Source organism: Antechinus flavipes, chromosome 3 (genome assembly GCF_016432865.1).
Source record: "Antechinus flavipes isolate AdamAnt ecotype Samford, QLD, Australia chromosome 3, AdamAnt_v2, whole genome shotgun sequence".
Lineage (NCBI taxonomy): Eukaryota > Metazoa > Chordata > Mammalia > Dasyuromorphia > Dasyuridae > Antechinus > Antechinus flavipes.
Genome location: NC_067400.1, coordinates 83,452,489 through 83,473,791, shown reverse-complemented (window position 1 = coordinate 83,473,791; position 21,303 = coordinate 83,452,489). Strand labels below are relative to the sequence as shown.

The 21,303-nt window shown below is 36.6% G+C and overlaps 1 protein-coding gene across 1 annotated transcript in view; it reads left to right on the top strand.

Annotated features, from left to right (window-relative positions):
- The window catches only part of CDK15 (cyclin dependent kinase 15), a 136,347-nt gene that overhangs the window by 54,837 nt on the left and 60,207 nt on the right, over nt 1–21,303 (top strand). The window contains exons 10-11 of the mRNA XM_051983770.1: nt 3,341–3,404; nt 18,520–18,568. Of these exons, the coding sequence (XP_051839730.1) occupies nt 3,341–3,404; nt 18,520–18,568 (113 nt within the window). The remainder of the gene's footprint in view (nt 1–3,340; nt 3,405–18,519; nt 18,569–21,303) is intronic.

Genomic DNA, 21,303 nt, shown 5'->3' with positions numbered 1-21,303 from the left:
AAAAACAAAAACAAAATAGTTTCTGTCTCACAGATTTTATATTCTAACAAGAGAGATAATATGCACATAGATAACGATATACAGGACACATAGAAAACAGATATGATAATCTTGTAGAGGAAGACACCAACAGCTGAAGGGACCATTGAGCTGAGTTTCAAAGGAGACTAGGAATTTCAAGATATATAATATATTAGAAAGGCAATATGGTAGATATCAACCTAGAAGTCAGGAAAACCTAGATTCAGATTCTTCCTTTGATGTATATTAGTTGTGGGATCAGGGGCAAATTGCTTAACACCTTTGTAACCAGGCAACTCTCTTAGACCTGAGTTACAGATAATTCCCAGTACCAGTGAAATCACAGGTACAGATAAAAATTAATAATCATCTTTGATGTAGCAATTTTTTTCTTAAATCAACTGTTTCTGATTTGGGTCCAAATTTCCCAAATTTTAACTATCATTTCCCTTTTAATTTACTGTGTAAATGTAAAGATGTCCAATTTCAGAGGCACACATATAAAGAGGAGACTTGTATTTCCAGTCACCCAGCTTCCTAAAATGTCATTCCTATGAACAACTTTCTCTTGTTCCATAATTCCTATCACTATTGTCTTTCTGATCAAGCTATTTCACTGGACATAAATATTGTAGCAAAAGATCTAATCCTTGTTCAAGGAAAAGTAAGATGAATTATACTGTCTTTCCATTTATCAATGGAAATTACTATTTAATTTTAATTCCCATTTTTAGAAAAGTAAATAAAATAAAAGTATTAGTTACACTAGCTCATAGTGCACAAAATAAAGAAAAAACCCTACTCATTGACTCAAAGTTTTAATCTGTGATCTTTAACTTTACTTATAAACCATGCTAAAGATTTTTTTCTTACTGAATTACATTAGGAAAGTTTTCAGTGTCATCCTCAGGGAAAGTTAAGAGGCAAGAAGTTATCAGAGATTGAAAATTTGCTTAAATCTTATTGGAACTTTAAAATGTCATGTTAAAAAACAATAGCATATTTTTGAACCTACAGGGTACAGACTGGGTATATACATAAGCAAACATATCTCTCATAGACTTAATAAATAATGAATCTTGTATATATAGAGATATGCATGAGTGTTTCAAATATAGGTAGATGCTTTTATGATTAATAAAATAAAAATTTACTTTAAAGTATCAATGAATTTATTAAATCTTTGTCATTATACTATTTTCTCAAGCAGTGGATATAAATAGTACAAATACTATTACCTAAAGGTCCAGTAAAATTTTTGATGAGTCAAGGCAATTTTTTAAAAAATGGAATCACTGAACCATACCTTAATAGTTAAAAATAAATATTAAATCCTGCTTGAAACTGAAGAATAAGTAATAACAATTCAAATAATTCTGACAGATACACAAATATAAAAATGATGCTTGTTTTTTTTTTTTTTGTCATTAGGAGATTGAATTCACCATTGGTGCTATCTTGTCATAGTCAAGCAGTTGACTTTCTCGTTTCTTTTCATTGTGATCAACCAGCTGGTAGGCACATCAGTCAAATGAAAACTTGTGGGCACAAGTGAACCACACCCACTTGTTTACACATAGAGAGCTTAGAACTTTAGAGCTGGAAGGGAGTTGAGAGATTAATCAGTGCGTGGTAGTTGTTTTTGTGTTTTTCATTTTTAATTGGCCCGATTCTTTTTTTTTTTTTCTTTCAGAATGGATTCCAAGATTCTCTGAGCTATCCTTAGCCTAGAGGAGAGTGTTTGGAAAAATCTATAGGTTTTCCAGGTGTTTTTTTCATCTGCTTAGAGAAGGGAGTAGAAGGTTTCATAAGAAAACTGAGAATGTGAGGGGACTGGACCTTAAAGATCATCTATTTCTATCCTATTTTTTTTAAAGATGAGGAAACTGCAATTCAAAGAGAAAAAGTGACTTGCCCAGAGTCACACAGCTAGTAAATAGTGGAAGTGGGACTTGAAGCCCTATATTCTACCTTGCTGACCAGCACTCTTTCTCCTACCCCATGCTATGTCCCATTTTAATGAGGGGGAAAAAAAAACAGCATTTTACTACCTTATTGTGAAACCTAAAATATTTTCTCAACTAAAGTCTTGGATTTCCAAGCTCCAAACCATTAAGATCTTCACTTATTATATCCTTCCAGAAGTAGCAACAGAAGTTCAGACTGGCCTTCAGGTTTAAATAGTCTAAAGCTATTAAATATCTCCTACTTTATATACTCATTACTTCTGAGAGATTTCTACATGTCAATAATAGAGAGGTTAACTATTACCAATTAACTCTTTTTGTAATGTTGCTGTGATTGGTAGGAGGAGGTATGGGAATTGAGAGTTGGGTATGATGTATTGTTGGTTTGTAATAACCAGATTGGAAAATTAAAGTAATATCTATATTTATGGGCATGGATTAAATTTGTCTGTGATGTTATGGATTCAATCTGTTCAACAAACATATGCTAAGCAACTACTAGACCAGGTTTGGAGGATATAGAGACAAAAATGAAAGAGCTTCTGCTTTTAAGAGGCTTTCATTCAAGTGAGACTGTTATATGGTATAGTAGGTGGTCTGCTTGGGGTGAGGCATTTAACATCAACCTCAGTTTCCTCATCTGTAAAATAGGGATAATAATAACTGTTGAAAAAATCAAATGAGATAGCATGTAAAGTGCATTACAAATTTTAAAATTCTCTCTCTCTCTGTCTCTGTTAAACATATACACAAGTGTGTATATTCATATGTATTAATAATTATTACTGTGGAGATAAAAAAAACCATACAGAGAAAAACAAATCATTTAAATGGCAAAGTGCTAACAATTCGGGGTTAGGAAAGGTTTCCATACTGATTACTACTGAGGCTAGTCAAGAAAGCCAAGTATTCTAAGATGAAGAGTTAAGTGCATTTTACACATGGAAAGGAACCTCTGCAAATACACGAAGGTAGAAGATGGGATGTTGAATTTGGGGAATACCTAGTAGGTCATTTTATTTGGAGTACTAGAATGCATGAAGAGGAATTATAAGAAATAAAGCCTTACAGGCTCTATGATCTTAATCTCAAAATTAACCAACAAATTAGTGGTAATATATATAATTTATTCGTAGAAGCATTGATATTGGCCATAAGTATTTCCAAACTAAATTAAGTCAAATACAAAGCTTGGGTTTTGTTTTTTTGTTTTGTTTTATTTTATTTTTTGGTGAGTTTATAACTCATAGCAACTGCTTCTCTCATTCTATCTCTTCTGGACTGTTTCCCTTACAATTTGCCCTACTCATCCCTCCTCTCTGCCTTTTATTTTTCTTCCTTTGGTTTCATAGGTATTAGGGGTCCCTACTGAAGATACTTGGCCTGGAGTTTCCAAGCTGCCTAACTACAATCCAGGTAATACTGACAAAACTTCAGAATGCTCTTAGGAGAAACCATGTAAGTACAACAATGGCCATTAAGTACCAAATGTGAGTCTTCTCCTGTCAACTGTCCATTGAAGTTTGGGCTAGTCATGGTCTTTTATTCCTTTGACATTTGTCTGAGTTGTCTTCACTGGTTCTTTTCTAAAAAAGAATTCCATCTTTTCTATGGCAAGAGGTAGGGTTAATTGACTTCTCTCAACCATAGGAAATAAAAGTTGGAGCTGATCAATATTTGAAACTAACATACTGGTTAATTCTGTCTCCATTTCCTAATCCATTCAGCTTTGGATATGAAGGCATGATATGGCCTCAGAAAGAAAGAAACCAGTCCTTTTATTTGTATAGTCTTCACCTTGCCCATGTCAAAATCAGGGACAGCAAAATCCTTTAAAGCATGACTCAGAAGCCTTACAAATAAGTTCTATTAATAAAGGTCACATAGAGAACAGACATCTAGCTAAGGAAAAACTGTGCAGGTCACTAAATTTTCCTTTGTTTAAGTCCTAGGACAGTTGCATTATGTAAAGTATAGAAAGAAAAGTAAAGGAAAAAACCTCCATGCATGTCCTGAAGTAAGCTATAGGTCTCTTCCTCATCAATGTATGGAGGGGACACTGAATTCTCAGCAGCTCTGCCAGTGGAAATGTAAGTTCTGATAGGTTCTATCAAGTTAGGTAGACTTCCATTATGGACCTGATCATACAGTGTATGTCTATCATTGGAGAATCAACCCAAGTCTTGGGAAAGCTTATGTTTAGTTGTGGAATGGTTGTGATCATTGTGAGTCAAGGGAGTACATTTGCAATTACTTCATCTTAATACTTCAAGGATCTGGGATTTCATGGAGAAGAGAAACAGAGTAGGTCTACTTAGACCCACAGATCACTTGGATTTCTTTAATGTTCTTTCTGTCTGACACTTCAGCAATGTTGTTTTTGCCCCCTTTGGTTTGAGCTTACCCTGGAGAGAGGCTCTTAGAGAACAGGAAATAGTGTGTGGTGGAGGAGGGGTAGGCAAATGGAAAATGAGGAGGAAAATGAGAGAAATAGAAGGCTGAGTATTTTTGCTTTCCTACTGTCCTAACTCAACCAGCTGCACATCAACCAATAGACATCTTGGTTTAATCAACAAGGTTTATACAGATACACTATAGTCTCATATAGGGTTTCTTTGGCCTTGAAGGACAAGGAATAACTGTAAAATATGTTTGGTTGCTTTGAGAATTATGATATCCAAACTAAATGATAATATGCTAAATACAATTGCTTAGCAATTGAGCTATAATTTAGAATTCAGGAGTTCCAATCCTAACAAAAAAATCAATCTCCACCCCAGCAAGTAAGTGGGTTTGGAATAGGGCCATTTCCCCAGTCCTACTCCCAGCCCCTAGGGCTTGGTGAAGAAAGGCAGCTAACAGGCTCCTCACGGAAACCAAGGCCTTGAAAACAGTGCCATTTTCCAACTATCATAGACAAGTACTGGTCCAAGAAAGAATGAGAAAAAATGGCTCCTCATTTTCTTCCTCCCTTCATGCTTCTTATCTTGCCCTGGGATGATCCAAAATATGGTCCCTTTAAATTTCCACAGTTTTTACTTGGAGAGAAGTTTAGGGACACAGTTATTTTATGGAAGATAAAACAAACATTATTCTAACCACTGCAATGATCACTGCCACCAGATTCCCTTCATTAATTAATTATCCTGATGAGTGTAATTAACAATAATTATTATTATAATTATAATAGCTAACATTTATGTAATGATTTAAGTTTTATAAAGGGCTCTGCATCTCCTAGGCATTTTGTTCAAATAATGATGGTGGATTTGCAGTAACTCATCCAGTCTTTTATCCAGTCTCTCTTTTGGCCAATGTGTACACTGTTAAGAATTCTTCTTTGTTTTAGGACTGTGGTAACACACTAAAACCAAGTATTCAAAATGACTCATTCAAAGGTGAAACCTTTTTAACTCTTCTGCTCAAGTTATTAGTAAGATATTCTAGGTACAATCAGGGTGTCCCAAAAGCCTAAGTGCCATTTTAAGTTTTTAAAGCTATTTAAACATGATAGCACTAAGACTTTTAAGAAATTCTGTATATCAAAAATTGAAGAATCTGTCATGGCTTGGGCACAGGACTAATGACATCAGTAATACAAACCACATTCACAACAGGTAGTAATTTGTAAGGGGGCAACAACACAGCCCAAGATCAATCTCTTGTCAGCTCAGAAGTATCCCCAAAGAATCACCATTCTCCTGACCTTATACTTTCCACTTTCCCAAGATTTACTTTCTCCTCTCCACAGAAAAGGCGCAGGGTGTTGCTTGAAACTCTGAAGGAATCACTAAAAGGTATAAGCACCTGTGCTTGTCACTAATGTCCCTTTCTTCTAGGAATTCAGCTCCTTCCATTTCAATATTGATTTGTAAAAAGAAAATCAGTCTTCAGTACTGATAGTACAGCACAGAGGGCTGACATAGTTTAGGGAATGGACATTTTACACTGGCTAGCAAGGCAACACAGAGTGGCAAATCACCTTTTCCCTGCTCTCCTGATGACCTTTATTAATAGAATTAAGTTGCAAGGTTTTCTGGCCATGATTTAAAGGGATACTCTCCCTGATTTTGATGTGGGCAAAGAGAGAAAAGTATACAATTGAAAAGATTAATTTTTCTCTCTTTCTTTTTCCTTCTCTTTCTTTCTCTCTCTCTCTCTCTTTCTTTCTTTTCTTTCTTTTTCTTTTTTCTTTCTTTCTTTTTCTTTTTTTTTTGGAAGCTGGCTGAGAAGTCTGTGTCCTCAACTTCAAAGGGCCAGTTGTCTTATTTTGATGTGGGCAGATTGAGAAGTAGGCTTTGAAAAGTAGGCTTTTTTTTTTTTTTTTTTTTTTGTTTAATGTTTTCTCCTGGGATAGCTTTCAGAGCAATATATCCAAGTGTCAGCGAGGGGATCTGATGAGCACGGATTCCCAGCCTCTCAGCAGGATCATTCTCTAACCGAAATATAAAAGTGAAATATTAAAAACCCTGGAACGTGAAATCCGTCTGCAGACTAGCCAGTGTCTTGCTTGCTTGCACCATGGGAAAAAAAGATCTACTTGAAAAAGGAGGGAGGAGAAAAAAGTGCTTTGAGTAAGAGGTTTACAGGTTTAGTAGAGCATAGTAACATCCCCTCAAAGAAGTGGGTGTTGCCCTGTGACCCCCCAAAATGCTCCTCCTTTGACTCAGCCGATAGAGCACTCACCCTCCCCCTTCCCCCACCCCTTTCACATGCTAACTGAGGCTCCCGTGATTGGCTGAACAATAAACTGGTCACACTTGCTAAAGGACTGCCATCTTTCACACAATTAGCCAAGACACATTAATCAAACTGGCGGGGAGAACTGGGAATGTGTCGTCTCCAGAACTAACCAGTCTGTGGTGGGGGAGGGGAAGATGACTGGGGAAGAATTTGGGTTTTCGTTAAATAAGAGCATCAGGAGTTAGCAGGAAATAAACAAGGATGTCATGGGATTAAAATCGAGAATCTATCATCTTAAAATCTGAAGATATTAAAAATCTCAATTCTGGGGAGGAAAAAGTGGGTGAATAAGTGGGTCCTGGGAGGCTGGCTGCTTATTGCATAGAGAAAGAAATCCAGGTGTTCAGAGCAAGCTGAAATTTTTTTCTCATTAAAATTTGCTAATACAAAATTTTAGTACAATGTTAATTTAACTTTGGGATTTCTTATCCTCTCCCCTTTTTTGCAAAGTACCTCATCTCATCTTTTCCCCCAAGAAAATCCTGGCTTCATACCTTGGAACCCACCTCTTCTTTGAGGACCAAGAGGATTATTTCCCACAGGACATGGCTCAGAACATTCTACATTTAAAATGTATTTTTGATTTGATCATAGCTCACACAGGGACTGGAAGAACCAGTTAGAACCAATTTTTTAAAAGTCTACAGTAAAAGGGAACTGATCCCAAATTAAGCAATTTGCCTTTCTTGGGACCATGAAAAACAGTTAATTTTGAGAGAAAAATAGGATGTATAGGTTTTTTGATTTTTTATTTACACTTCAGTGGTGCTGGTATCCTGCTCACATTTTCCAAATTTCCTTTCCTACCACTTTTTAATCCAGATTCCACCCTGACAATTGACCCAGTTTTGCCAGCCAAATGTGGGGGCAGTTTGAAGATGCTTCCAAGCGTCTAGCAGCATCTAACCAGCCAAAGCTTACCAACCTTTTTGCAGGGTGTACTGTCACTATCCCATATGTGAATCTTCTTTGGTAAAGAAAGCCTTTTTTCTTCCTACCTAATTCCAGCACAGTTGCAGTTTTTATTTGTACTCACTTGTTTTGTCCGACTTCTTTTGCTTCCTCTGAAAGGATTGGTAGTGGCTCTGTTTGCTTCCTTAAACATGGTTTTTGAAAGCTCTCATGCTGTGTGAGCTCAAATCCTAGCATTAATGTACTGCTGTGTTCATTTCACCACACTCAAAAGCACTGAATTTAAATCCCTCTCAATTCCATTCGTGGTACCAGAAGACTTTATCCTTCTCTACTAATGGTTCCAAGTTTACATCTAGATAGTGGGGGTCAAGGACAGGAGAGGATTTAGAAATAACAGTGAATGACATTAGTCAATGCATTTGCCAAATTGGCAATTAGTCCCTGATGTGTGCAAAGCATTTTATTCCCGTCTCTTTGATGCTTGTTCCCATAGGGAAGAGAGTATAGTCCAGAGAGTCCTTGGAACTTTTAAAGGAGTATCTGCTGCTGAAGTCATGACTGATTGGAGACATGAGTTCAGCAACAGGGGAGCATCCGGGATTATCCTGGTTGGTGCTCTTTCAGTTGTTAGAGGAAGGAAACCTTCACCCTGGAAGTTTTCAAATGGGAAGAATTTGGTGGAAATCTGAAAGCCTGGAAACAGTTTTTACAAAAGGCTCTGCAGGGACTGAGAATCAAATGTATTAGAGGGAGTCAGAGGGAATCCTACCTACAGCAGGCTCCCAGATTCCTTTCTTGTGTTTTCAGCTTTCTACCACAAGATGGAAGCAAGAAATAGCCAGCAACTTCCAAATGGTATCAGATGGCAGCTTGTCAGTGACAGCCTCCACTCTCAGAAGGTTCAGTTTTGATCTAAATTCCAGGATGGATGTTTCATTCTCCATAGGACAGATAAAGATTGAAATTTAAAATGATGAAAGCCCCTATTGTGACGATAAAGAGCTATAATGCTCTGAACCCAAAGGGTTTGGACCATCTCTGTGTGTGGTTGTACATGTGAATACAATCAGACTTGTAGCTCACAAGTTGCCTAATAGCTGTTCTGGAATGGTCTGTTAGTACAGTGATATTCCTGAATCCCAGGGCTGTATGCTATTTTAACTATAAGAATGAATTAATAGCAAGAAGTTATCGAAATGAATGACAGTTTGGATCCCTAACCTCTCTGATAACCTCCAGATTTGCATCAATGAATGCCAGTTAGATATCTGGAACTGGATACCCACTATACATCTTACACTCAACATATCCAAAACTAAGTTTATCTTTTCCCCCAAGCCCACTCCTCTTCTGATCTTTCCTATTTCTGCTGAGAGTGCAGCCCTTTTCCAAGGCACCAACACTCAAAACCTTGACTTCTCCCTCTCTTGCCCCCTTATCCAATCAGTTGCCATGAATTTTTTATTTTTACATTTGTAACATCTTTCACACACATCCCCTTTCTTTCCTTAGGCACTGTCCCTACTATGGTCTTAATCCTCATCTTCCCACACTTGAACTATAGATTCTGCCATGAGTGCTTCTCCACTCCAGTACATTCTCCATTCAGCTTTCAAAATGATCTTCCTAAATGGAAGCTCTAACCATGTTACAAACAGTATCTTCCTGAGCAAAACACAATGACTCTAGAATCAAATATAAAATCCTTCTTGGCCCTCAAATCCCTTTATAATCTAGGCATCCCTCACTTTGCAATCTTCTTATAACTTATTGCCCAACTCCCTAATTCTTTTTTCCCCTTAACTCTTGAATGTATTTTGCAGTCTAGTGACACTAACCCCCTGGCCTTTTCTCACAAAAGAGACCCCATTTTCTGAATCTGGGTATTTTTACTGGTTGCCTTCATAGATGGAATGCTCTTTTTTCCTCACTTCTGCCTCCTGGCTTTCCTAACTTCAAGTCCTAACTAAAATCTCATTTTCTACAAGAAAACTTCCTTATCCTCTTTAATTCTAGTGCCTCCCCTCTTTTGATTATTTCAAATTTACTCTGGATATAGTTTGTTCATATAGTTGTCTGCATATTGTTTCCCCATTAATCTGTGAGTTCTTTGAGATTACCTTTCAGCACTTAGCACAGTGCCTAGGTTGACATAGCAGACTCTTAATAAATGTTCATTGACTTATGAAAGGATTTTTCACAAGCTAGAGCATTATAATATAATATTCCATAATAAAAATTAAATTCAATGGGGATAAATGTAAAGGCTTTTACTTAGATTTAAAAAATCAACTTCATAAGTAAAAGATGGGGAGGAGGGAGGGAAGATGAGACAGTAGTTGTTCTGAAAAGGATCTAGAGATATAATGGGGTCTTAGTGGACTACAAGCTTATTATGAGGCTGAGGTATGATATGGCAGCCCAAAAACTTAATGTGATTTGAGGCTACATCTCCCCATGTAGATAGGAATCCCAATATGTGCTGACCTTATTTGCAGTATTGTGTTCAGTTCCGAGCATTATGGCTCTAGTAGTGCACTGAGAAGCCCAAGAGTAGCCTTGAGGCTGTGATATATGAGAATCAATTGAAGGAAATAGGGATGTTTAGCCTGAAGAAGAGAAGCCTAGGGTCATAGTGGTAGTAGTAGGGCAAAGTATTTGAAAGGCTGTTTTGCAAAAGAAGGTTTCCTCTAGTTCTGTTTGTCCTAAGAGAGTAGAACCAAGGACAATAGATAGGAGTTACAAAGGCAAATTTAAGCTTGGTCTCGAAAAAATTAATTCCTAACGATTAGAGTTGTCCATTAATGAGTTGGCCTCCCACTTTAAGCATAGGCTGGATGATGATTTGTCAGATGTGTTATACTGAGGATTCTTTATATATATGAGTTGTATTAAATGGCACTAAGAATCCTTCCAATTCTGTAATTCATGTGATGCTACCAGAAAATCCAAGTCTTCTTGCCTGCTTTGAGTGGCTTGCTTGAGATCTTATGCTCCTAGGATTTCTATCTCTTATTTTACTACTCTCTCCGCCCCCCCATTTCCCACCTTCAAATCTTCTGCCTCTGGACTACTGATATCATTTTGTCAGTCCTTCCCTTGGTCTAAAACAGGGATTCTCAACCTTTTTGTGCCTTGGATCCTTTTTCAGCCTAGTGAAGTCTAGGAACCTCTTCTCTGATTAATATTTTAAAATGCATAAAATAAAATACATGGGAAGACAAAGGAAACATATTGAAATATAGCTTTAAATATCAACACCAAATCAATTTGAATAGCTGATAATTTTCCTTTCACCCTCTTCTGATTATCCCATTTTATTAATGGTCCTCCTTCCTGTCACCCTGATCCAAGTTGTTATTGGAGTTTTTGGGGGGGCAGGAGCAGGCAATTAGGATTGAGTGATTTGTACGGTTACACAATGTTAAGTGTCTGATATATTTGAACTCAGATTCTCCTAACTTCAGGGGTGGTGCTTTATTCACTACACCATCTTCCTTCCTTCACTACTTCCATCCCCTTTATCCCCCATACAAGTTTTATAAAGATCATGGCAAATGAAAGACTTCATCCTACTTTGGGTTTTTTGGAAGGAACTCTAATTTTTGCTGGTTACTACTACATATTCTGAGTTTCCTAGGTTGATCATTATGAGTAAATTCTATCTGATCACTCTGTCTCTGTCTCTGTCTCTCTCTATCTCTGTATGTGTGTGTATGTATGTATCTCTGTCTCCCTCTCTTTTCCTATTTCTGTCTCTCCCTAGAAAGCTGTTGATTATCATTTTTTTCCTACACTTTGCTAAAGTATCAGGGAACTAACTGGTGAATATTCTAAAACCACAAATTCTATTATCATCATCTAAAACATTTGTTGAGTCCTGACTATATACTAAGTGCTCTTAAAAAGGACATCTATATAATTTAAATAAACAGCTCAAAAAAAGAACATCTAAAAATTTTTTTTTGTCATTTAAGGCAAGATAAACTTAAATCTTAAGATTAGAAAACCTACTTTGTGGTTTGTGCCTTTCAGCCCACACTGCTTTTGGAATCTCTGTCCTAAAGTGATTAAGACATTTTGGTAACAGGTTTCTAAAATGTCCTATCAGTAGAATCATAGTTTTCTTTACTTGACTCAGAATTCCAGCAGCCTTTCCTCCCAGATGCTAATGAAAGTCCTAGCATTTGAGATGCTATGAACCATGATTGGGCTCATTACTATTTCAGTCCTAGAGCTTAGCAAAAAAGCTCCTGGGGAGTTACTATTAACATCTTTATTAACCCATTCCCCAAATCAGTCACTGAAATTAATTTAGATACACATTCCACTTTGATCTTCATTAATAGTTTCTCCTAGTCCCTACATTTATTTTTAGTTTTCTCATCTTTAATTTATTTTGTGGCAATTATTAGTTTATATTGAGTAGAAATACATGATTTTAGAGTTGGGGAAAAAGCATAGCAAATCAAAAGCAGGTAAAATGATTTTATGGAGAAAACAGTCAAGTTTTTTCCAAGTCCAGGGAGATGCTTTGGGCCAAAAGTATGGTGCTGGTTCAATTTCTAAGATAATTTCCATCCTCAACTAAACTCTAAAATAAGAAATATCTTCAAGTGCACCCTTCAGTGTTATACTAAAGGCATGCTGATATTGTTTTGATAAATGAATCTTTCTTGCTAACCATCAAATAAATTCGATTCAACAAATATTTTTAAATGTTTACTGTGTAATTGACCATGGGCAAGTCAGAATATTTTCCTAAAGCTGAGATAGCACCATGAAAATTTGTAGCCTGTTTGTGTCCACCACGGCAACTGCTATCTTTCTGGAGGAGATGAGCTTCCTTTTCTTTTGAATAAATGTGACCATATTATTGTATACTGGGATTGTTTATCATTACAAGGCTTATAGTCTCTTCTTGTACTGTTGGGATGCCAAAATATTTTATACAGAAAGGTTTTACCAATTTCTCATCTGTAAAATGGAGATACTGGAATTGATGATTTATGATTTATCTTTCAGTTCTGAATTTATGATTCTTTCATCTGTTCTAGGCCCTAGTTTACAAAGCCCTGCAGAAGTAGTCCTTGTTCTCAAGGAGTTTTTATTTGACCATCAAAACTTGTGATTTTTAAATTTTAGATTAAAAAATTTTGCAGAATAAATGGATTTTTAGTTGTGATGCATCCAGGAATTATCCAGGAATAATCCAATTTGATTTCTGAGAGTCCCTATGTTAAAAGGCAGGATTCCCTTTGGAAGGCAACAGAGATGTCATGGTACTATTCCTAGGATTTTTCATCTCCCCATCCTTTGAACAGATAGAATCATAACCTAGAAAGGACTTGATAGTTCATTTAGTCCAACCTCCTCATTTTACAGATGATAAAAATGAGATTGAAAAGAGAGACCACAGTTACTCAGAAAGTACAAGAGTATGGATTCAAATCACATACTCTGACTAAATCCAGTACACTTTCAACTATATTGTATAAGAACTACAGTTTGTTCCTTATTGATATACCATAAATTTCCCAATAGCTTCTTTCTGATGCCCCAAGAAATTTGATTTTAAATCTTTGGAGGAAAATGTAAACATGAGTGCCCTATCTCCATTCCATAGGATACTTTCCTCAATATTGCCTGAGAATACTTTGGCATCCTGACCATACAAGAAGAGACTATATAAACCTTGAAGATTTTAAATAATTCCATCTACTCAAGAAATATGGCAATTGCTATGATAGACACAAACAGACCAATATTTTCATAATGTTACTTCAGTTTTAACAAAACATTCAGATAAGCATACATGTATGCACTTCATAGTAGTTGAAAGGATGTTTTTAAAGTTACTTTTAAGATGTAGCCAAAGAAGAGTAGCAACATTATTAATTGCTCAAATAGATGGTATCTCGAGAATGTCTTGTATTTGATAAATACTGGGAGACATAGTTCGACAAGATAACCTTGGTCAACTATGACAAAACCATAGTAACTGGAAAATGTTTTAAGTAGAGTCCAAACAGTGATACTACCGTAATGTTAGCCACTAATCAGCAAGTGTTTGTTGACCAAGCAGTAATCAAGTTTCTATTAGTTGTATATTTGACTTTATTAAACATTTATGTAAAATACAGCCTTTTGTTAGGCTAGCAACAGTATAGCTCTTGCTTTTATTTTATTGTTATCAAGGTTTTCAGTGGTAGATTGGTTCCTTTTTGCAAATTTCTGACATCTCTCCTTCTCAGAAATTTCACTGTACTCAAAGGGAATCCTAAAAAGATTTGGAAAGGAAAGGAAGAGAGCAAAAATCTTGTACCAATGATTTACTACAAAATAGTTGTGATTAAGAGGAGGCAACATACAGACCTGTTATTTTTAGATGTTGAAAACAGAAGAACCAATTTCTCCTGGAATGGTGTTGGGTAAAACACTTATCTATTGGGGGAGCATTCTCTCATTGATTGGAGCTGTTTAACTACAGAAAAATCAATATGAGAGATGCAAGGTCACTTTGCATCATGTTATCTGAATGGGAGTGGGAGGGTGGGCTAGTACATGATAAAAGCTTTGAGATTTAAAAGACTTGATTGTGCTTCCCAGATCTTGGACAGGTATGTTTTTTCCATGCCTCAGTTTATCCAAGTATGAGACAGACCTAGGAGGAAAATATTTCATAGTTAATCAGGAAACTGAGAAATAATTATTCAGCCTCTACTATGTGCAACACATTGTGCTTTGGGGTCCAAAACTGTAATTTTAGGAAGCTTTAATCATCATCAGGAAACATAAAACCTTCCTTTTGCTGAAAGAATTTATGAGAATTGGGTTCCGCTTTTGATATCATGCTTCCATTTCAATAGACACAACTTAAAATCTGCATACTTGATTTAAAAAAGAAAAAAACTCATTTTGTCCTTCTTATAGAGAATGAATATAATCACATGACCATGATTGAGCCATATCGATGAGCCTTTCCATAGCCATGTGTTCTGCCAACCAGAGTGGAATTATGGTGTATGCAGAGGTGTATAGATAAATGTTTGACACTGGTTCTCCCCCCCAAAAAAAAGTATATATATGACATACTTTTAAGTTTATTTTATGTTATTGACATTTTCCTATTACTATTAAATCTCAATACAAAATAAATTAAATCCTATAGGAAGGATTGCTGATTCCAGAGGTGCAAATGTTCTCAATGAAAATAACAATCATCTCTTATGCACCAGTATGAGCTGGTTCCAGCAAACAGGAGGCAGATCTCATCTCAATATGAAGAAATTTTTCTAACAATTAGGACTGCCTAAAAGAGGAATATATTGCTTTGAGGGATAATGAGTTTCTTGTCACTGAAGGTCTTTAAAAGTTGGCTGGGCAATCACATGTCAAAAGATATTATAGAAAGGTATCCTATTTAGGTTCAAGTTGTATTTATAAAGGTTATTCTATCATACAATGAAAATAGCTTTGATTTTGGAATCAAAGGGCTTGTATTCAAATTCTGCCTTTGATACTTACTGTGTTGTCTGACTCTGGGCAAGTCAGCTAACCTGCAGATTTAGTTCATTAATTTATAAAATGAGGGAACTGACCTTTGAGGTTCTTTTAGTTCTAAATCTATGAATTTATATAGCCTCCATATACCCTTGCAATTCAAGAGTATGTGACTTCAAGTCCAGTCCTTGGGAGTACCAACTAAGTTTATCAGATACGATACAAAAGTTAAACTTCAAAGAACATTGCTCCAGCCTAATTGTTTTATTCATTTTTTAAAATGCTCACATTCAGAAAATGCATCATTTTCATGATACTACTAAGTAGGGGAAAGCCTGGCTGGTGAAAATATGGTGAGTCATTAAGTTTGGAGTCCTGAACTTGAAAGACAGGTTGAGGGCCCTGCCTTTTTCTCTCTCAATAACTTGCATACCCTGATTGTCCTCTTTGGAAATATTGAATTCATGCCAGGAGATTTGGAGAATAGCGTTTTTTATAATCACTGTCACTGCATTGTTTTTTTCCAAAGAGATTCTCTAGGTATGAACTTCAAGCAATTACCCAAGCCTCAGATTTACTCAGCATAGTTTGATCTACTTACAAACCTCAATTTTTAATCAACTCTAATGATCTTTGTTCCAAAAGGCAAAGTTTCAATATCTACTTCAACTCTGTCTTTTATAGATAAGAAATCAAATGGCATGTACTCTTAGTATAAGCTAATGGAAACAATAGCCATTTATTAATTGCCTACTCTGTCCTAGGGCAGCTAAGTGGTACAATGATGGATAAAGCATCAGGCCTGGAGTCAGGAAGGCCTCACATATGTGTGACTGAGCAAGTCATTTAACCCTATTTGCCTCAGTTTACTCATCTATAAAATAAGCTGGAGAAGGAAATAGCAAACCACTCCAGTATCTTTGCCAAGAAATCCCCAAATGTGGTCCCAAAGAGTTGAACATGATTGAAAAGACTGAACAACAATAGCTAAGCATAAAGTTAGTTTGGGAACTTAGGTTCTACTTTGGTACTTACACATGGTGTTCATTTGTTTTGTAGAGTTTAAATTACTTGATCCATTTCTCCTACTGCAAAATAGCTTCTGAAGAATGATGTAAGAGGGTTTCCAGAAGAGATGGGGGGAAATAAAGATTGTTTTCTTCTCTACCTCCCCCACTCACCTTCTGTCACTTGAAATCTGAGACAGTAGCTAGAGAAGAACAAAAGATGCACCACAAAAGCAGGAAAAGAGGAAGAGATCTAGTGTAGCTTTGCTTTGGAATAACTGCTTCATTTGAAGATATTATGATGAGGAAAAGGAGAGATAACCTCTAAGGGAATGAAAGGAGGGAATGGGAAAAAAGGAAAAGGAAAAGAAAGTAAAAAGATCTAGATGCAGATGAAAAAATGTAGAAATGCAGGGAAGAAATGATAACAAAAAATACAAGATCAGTCAGAAATAAAAAGTATCAGGGGCAAGGGAAGGAGAAAGCCTCAAAGATCTCAAGACTAATGTGAGGAATGATTGTTATGTATGGACATACAATAAAGCAAAAAGTACCAGATTGTAAACAAAACAAAACAAAACAAAACTAGAGCTCCAGGGGAAAAGAAAGAGAAGGAGTGAGAATTTTAGTATTGTGTTTGTATGGCACTGGGATCTGAATGTTTATGGAATGGGGGTTGGGAGGGATGTCATCAGAGAAAACTTGTAAGTATACAGCATGAAAATACCTTATTTAATCTGTGATTTTTAAAAATGAGGGAATAGTTGAATGAGCAAGTTGGAAACCATTGTAGTATGGTGTTTGGATTTTTTTAATTCCACAAACATTGGCAAAATCTATTTTATAGTACTTCTATAAATCCATGAATTTCACGATGTAGGCATTTCTACCATCAATGCAGGTTGCAATCTATATCCATTCCTTTTTTCACATCAGCATGCTATTGTAGATAGAGTGCCATACCTAGAATCTGGAACATATGAATTCAGATTATATTTCTCATATTGATTAGCTGTGTGACTACAGAGAAGTCACTTAATCTCTGAGCCGCAGTTCCTTCAATAATAAACATAATACTCTACCAATAGGATCTACTTGACATGATTGTGGTAAGCTTAGAGGACATAACATATGGAAAATGCTTTGAAACATTTTTAAGCATTATATAAATACCAGTACTCACCCATATTTAAATGTAAGTACCAAACATTGTCCAAAGGCAAATAAAAATAATTTTCTGATTATCCATTTTGGATTATCCCTAGCAGAATGTCTTTCCATTGTTGCAAGTCAGATTATATGAAGTTACCATAAGATAATAAGAACACTTCTAAATTTGTACATGTTAAACATATTTTGGATTACTTGCTTTCTAGGGGAGGGAGAAAATTTGGAATGCAAGTTTTTGCAAGGGTAAATGTTGAAATCTATTTTTGCATATATTTTGAAAATAAAAGGCTATTATTTAAAAAAGAAAGAAGAAAGAAAGAAAACTTCTAAAAGTTGCCTCACCTTATTGCATTGCCTAGAGGGGGCTAGTGGCACAGTGGAGAGAGTGCTGGTCCTGAAGTCAGGAAGACTTGAGTTCAATGTAGCTTCAGATATTAGCTGGGTGAGTAAGTTACTCAACCTCTGTTTTGCCCCAGTTTTCCCCCTGCATAACAGGGAAAATAACAGCACCTATCTTTCAGGGCTATTATGAGAGTCAAATGAGATAGTATTTGTAAATTGGTGCTCGGTATAGTGCCTGGCTCATTCTCTTCCTCTTCTACTTTTGTTATAGTTTTACTTCATTTATCACTGGAATTATTGCTATTTTGCCCTGTAACAGAACTCATGTTTTTCATAGGGTTATGTTTTGCAACATAATTGCAGCAACAAAATTGGAAAACTTTTTAGGTTAATGATCTAAGTTACTAGTTTCCCACTAAATTGTCTTGTTACATGTATTTATTTTTGATATATATTTATACACGGGCATTTTGGCTCTCTTTCCCTCCCTTTCCCCAATAGAATATAGGATCCTTGAGAGAAGATACTGTTTCATTTTTTCCCCTTGGTATTCCGAGTACGTTAAACTCAGCCTCGCACAGAGAAGACATAAAAAAATACTTCCTTGCCTGACTTCTTTTGTACCCCTTATAGTATTCAACACAGCCTCCTGCATATAGATTGTGTTTGAGAATTTCTTGTTAGCTCTGCATTTAGTGATTCTTTCTCTAAAGCCTTTAGGATGTTCATAAAATAGTTGGCAGTGCCTTAAAGAATACTTTTGGCATAGGATTAGTTGGTTTTTAGGTGAGAGGGGATGTTTCCCCCCCACCCATTTCATTTTTAATCATTCTGTGGAATTCCTTTTCCAGAGTGGTTCCTGCTGAGTAAGCCCCAGAGTCTTCAGGTCGTCTGGAACAGGTAAACATCTAGAACGTCCTTTCTCTAAGCAAAAACCAAAAAGGGAGCTGGACCTAGCATCCAGTAGTATCACTGAGCACCTGCATCTTTTCACAGTAGCCACCATGAAAATGAAGGCAACGACTGATAGGAAACTGTCTGTGAGTTGTTGGTTTTTCTGCATAACCATTACCCTCAACGCTTTTGGTCATTAAATTTGTTTTGTGCCTTCTCCGTAGAGCACAAGATCCTTAGAGGAGGGAGTGTTAGCTAGCAGGAAAACCTTGTGGGTTTATTATTCTCATATACATGGAAACTAAACATCATTGAGTGGCTATTTGGGGTGGGGGGCACTTGATTCATGGAGGTCATGCTTTCCCAGGCCCTCTCTGCGCAGTCTCAGCTCAGACCAGGGCAGACTTTTATTACCAGCTTTCAACAAACCCCAGTTTCTTTTGCAAAGAAAAACAGATAATAGGAACATTCCCAGAATAGTTAGCTAACTAAGCTGTGCCAGGCAACCTAGAGGCTGGAGAAGAACTCGGCATCTTCGGACAATGACCAATTACAATAACCGGCATTATTTGATCGGAGACTAATTAGCCAAGGCCCTGTTCTTTTTGCTTCACTGAAGTCACAGAAAGCACATCCAGGGAAAAAGAGCTCAGATGTCAAAGGAAAGCACACTTTCACAGGTGGGGAGATACAGAAAAGGATTTCGTCTGCCAAAGATCTTATCTAAACCTGGGAATATTTTCCACTGAAAATCACGTGCAGTTAAAGGAAGGCAAACTGAGTTTGCTCTTTGTGCACTTTGAAGGCTTTTTAAAGTTCATGAGCACAGAATGGGGGCTGGGGAGGGGGGCAACCAATTCAGCAGCTTAGGTGTATGTCACAAACACAAATACATAGTGAAAGCTATCAGAGGGACTTCTGGCTAGCATGTCATCATGATTCTGTACTGTTTTTTAAAAGCTCAGTAGGGCCCGAGATCCAGTGTCACTTACACAGCCAACTTGGAGGTAGGCTCAAAGGGACTTTCATTTATCATCTCATTCCAGGGATGGCATGAACACAGCTCTGTAAACACCCACTTGTCTGCATGCCTGGGCTGCCTAACCCCACTGACTTGGAGTTAAGGTTGCATTCCTTCATTTCCCTCAGCTGCTGAGATGTTTCTCTCCAAAAACAAACAAAAACAACAATCCACCCCCCCAACACAAAGCACCCCAAAATTTACATCTTACTTTTGCTGCTCCTAAGGGTAGGCAGGATGGCATCTTCCTGAATGCCTCTCTGAGTTTGTCCACCTTTTATTCCTCCTATAGCATCAGAACTAAACACCCTTCCTTGCTTATAGCAGTATCTAATTGATACTTTATCCTTAGGCTCCACTCACAATCCTTTTGACTTCTGGGACCAAAACTTCTTTCCCTGGCAACCATTCCCTTATATATGTTGTTTTCCCCATTAGAATGTAAGAACAAGGACTGTCACCTGTTTTTGAATTTGAAAAAAATTACAAATTCTCGGTTCTAATGATGCACCTAGCAGATAGAAGGGCTTAAAATGCTTTTTGATTCATTCATTAAAAAAATGCACATATGAGCTCATGAAAAGTTTACAAAAGATTTTACATCTGCTGTTAGAAAGTGTGCTGAGAAAAAATGTCACCATTGTTTGATCTCATTGGGATGCCATGTTGGCTCCTGAGAGGAGCCATGGTGTTCACTGGACTGAATTAGCCTGTAAATTCTTGAGTGAAATACCCCTGGCTTGATAGCAATCACTCTGACTTTATACTTAACTAAGTACCATTCACATGTTCCTTGACCTGACCAACAAACAACAACAAAGCATCTCCCATGTTGTTTCTGATTGGGAAATAGCAACATGTGTGAAAGGCTCGTTGTCTTATTGTGAGCAGCTGCTTCATTGGTACCTACAGAATTTGGAGCATTAAAAGAAACCCTTTCCAGCCCGGTACTGTGCTGGCTTTAGAGTGAGTGGATCTAGGTTCCAGACTCACTTTTTCTCCCTCACAACCTGTATGATTTTGGCCAAATAACCTCAGTTTCTTTGCCTGGAAGATAAGAAATATGAAATGAATTCTAAGGGTCTTTCTATCTCTAAATTTATAAAATTTATAAAAATCTCTGGCCCATGAAACTTACAGATCCTTTTACTTCTGAAACTGTGGTCCTATGAATTACTGAGAAGAATGATTGCCCAAAGAACAAATGAACTCCTACTAAGGAAGATCCTGTAAACAAGAGTGAGGTTGGTGGAGAAAGAACTTTTGCATTCAGAAGCAAGAAACTTAGATTCAAATTCTGGCAATGCTATTTGCTTCTATGTAGCTTCAAGTATCCCTTAATTTCTCTGAGCTCTGGCTTCCTCATGTGTAAAATGAGGAATCTGAACTAGGGTAGAGGGCCTAAACCTTTTCCATTTTATGGATCCACTTTATTCTACCGAAACTATGAACCTTTTCTCAGAATAATGCTTTTAAATGTATAAAATAAAATATACCAGATTATAAAGAAAATCAATTATTTTAAAATAAGGTTGTGAAAATTTATACTTTAAAAAAAAAAAAGGTTCTCAGTTCCCAGTTTATGAATTCCAAGATTAGATGATTTCCAAAGCTTTTTCCAGCTCTAAAAACTATGCTCCTGGTCTTTGTGGCCAATAAGATTCCACTGAATACCCATGAGAAATCTTTGCATCCGAAGCCAGTCTATTTGTTAAGAAAT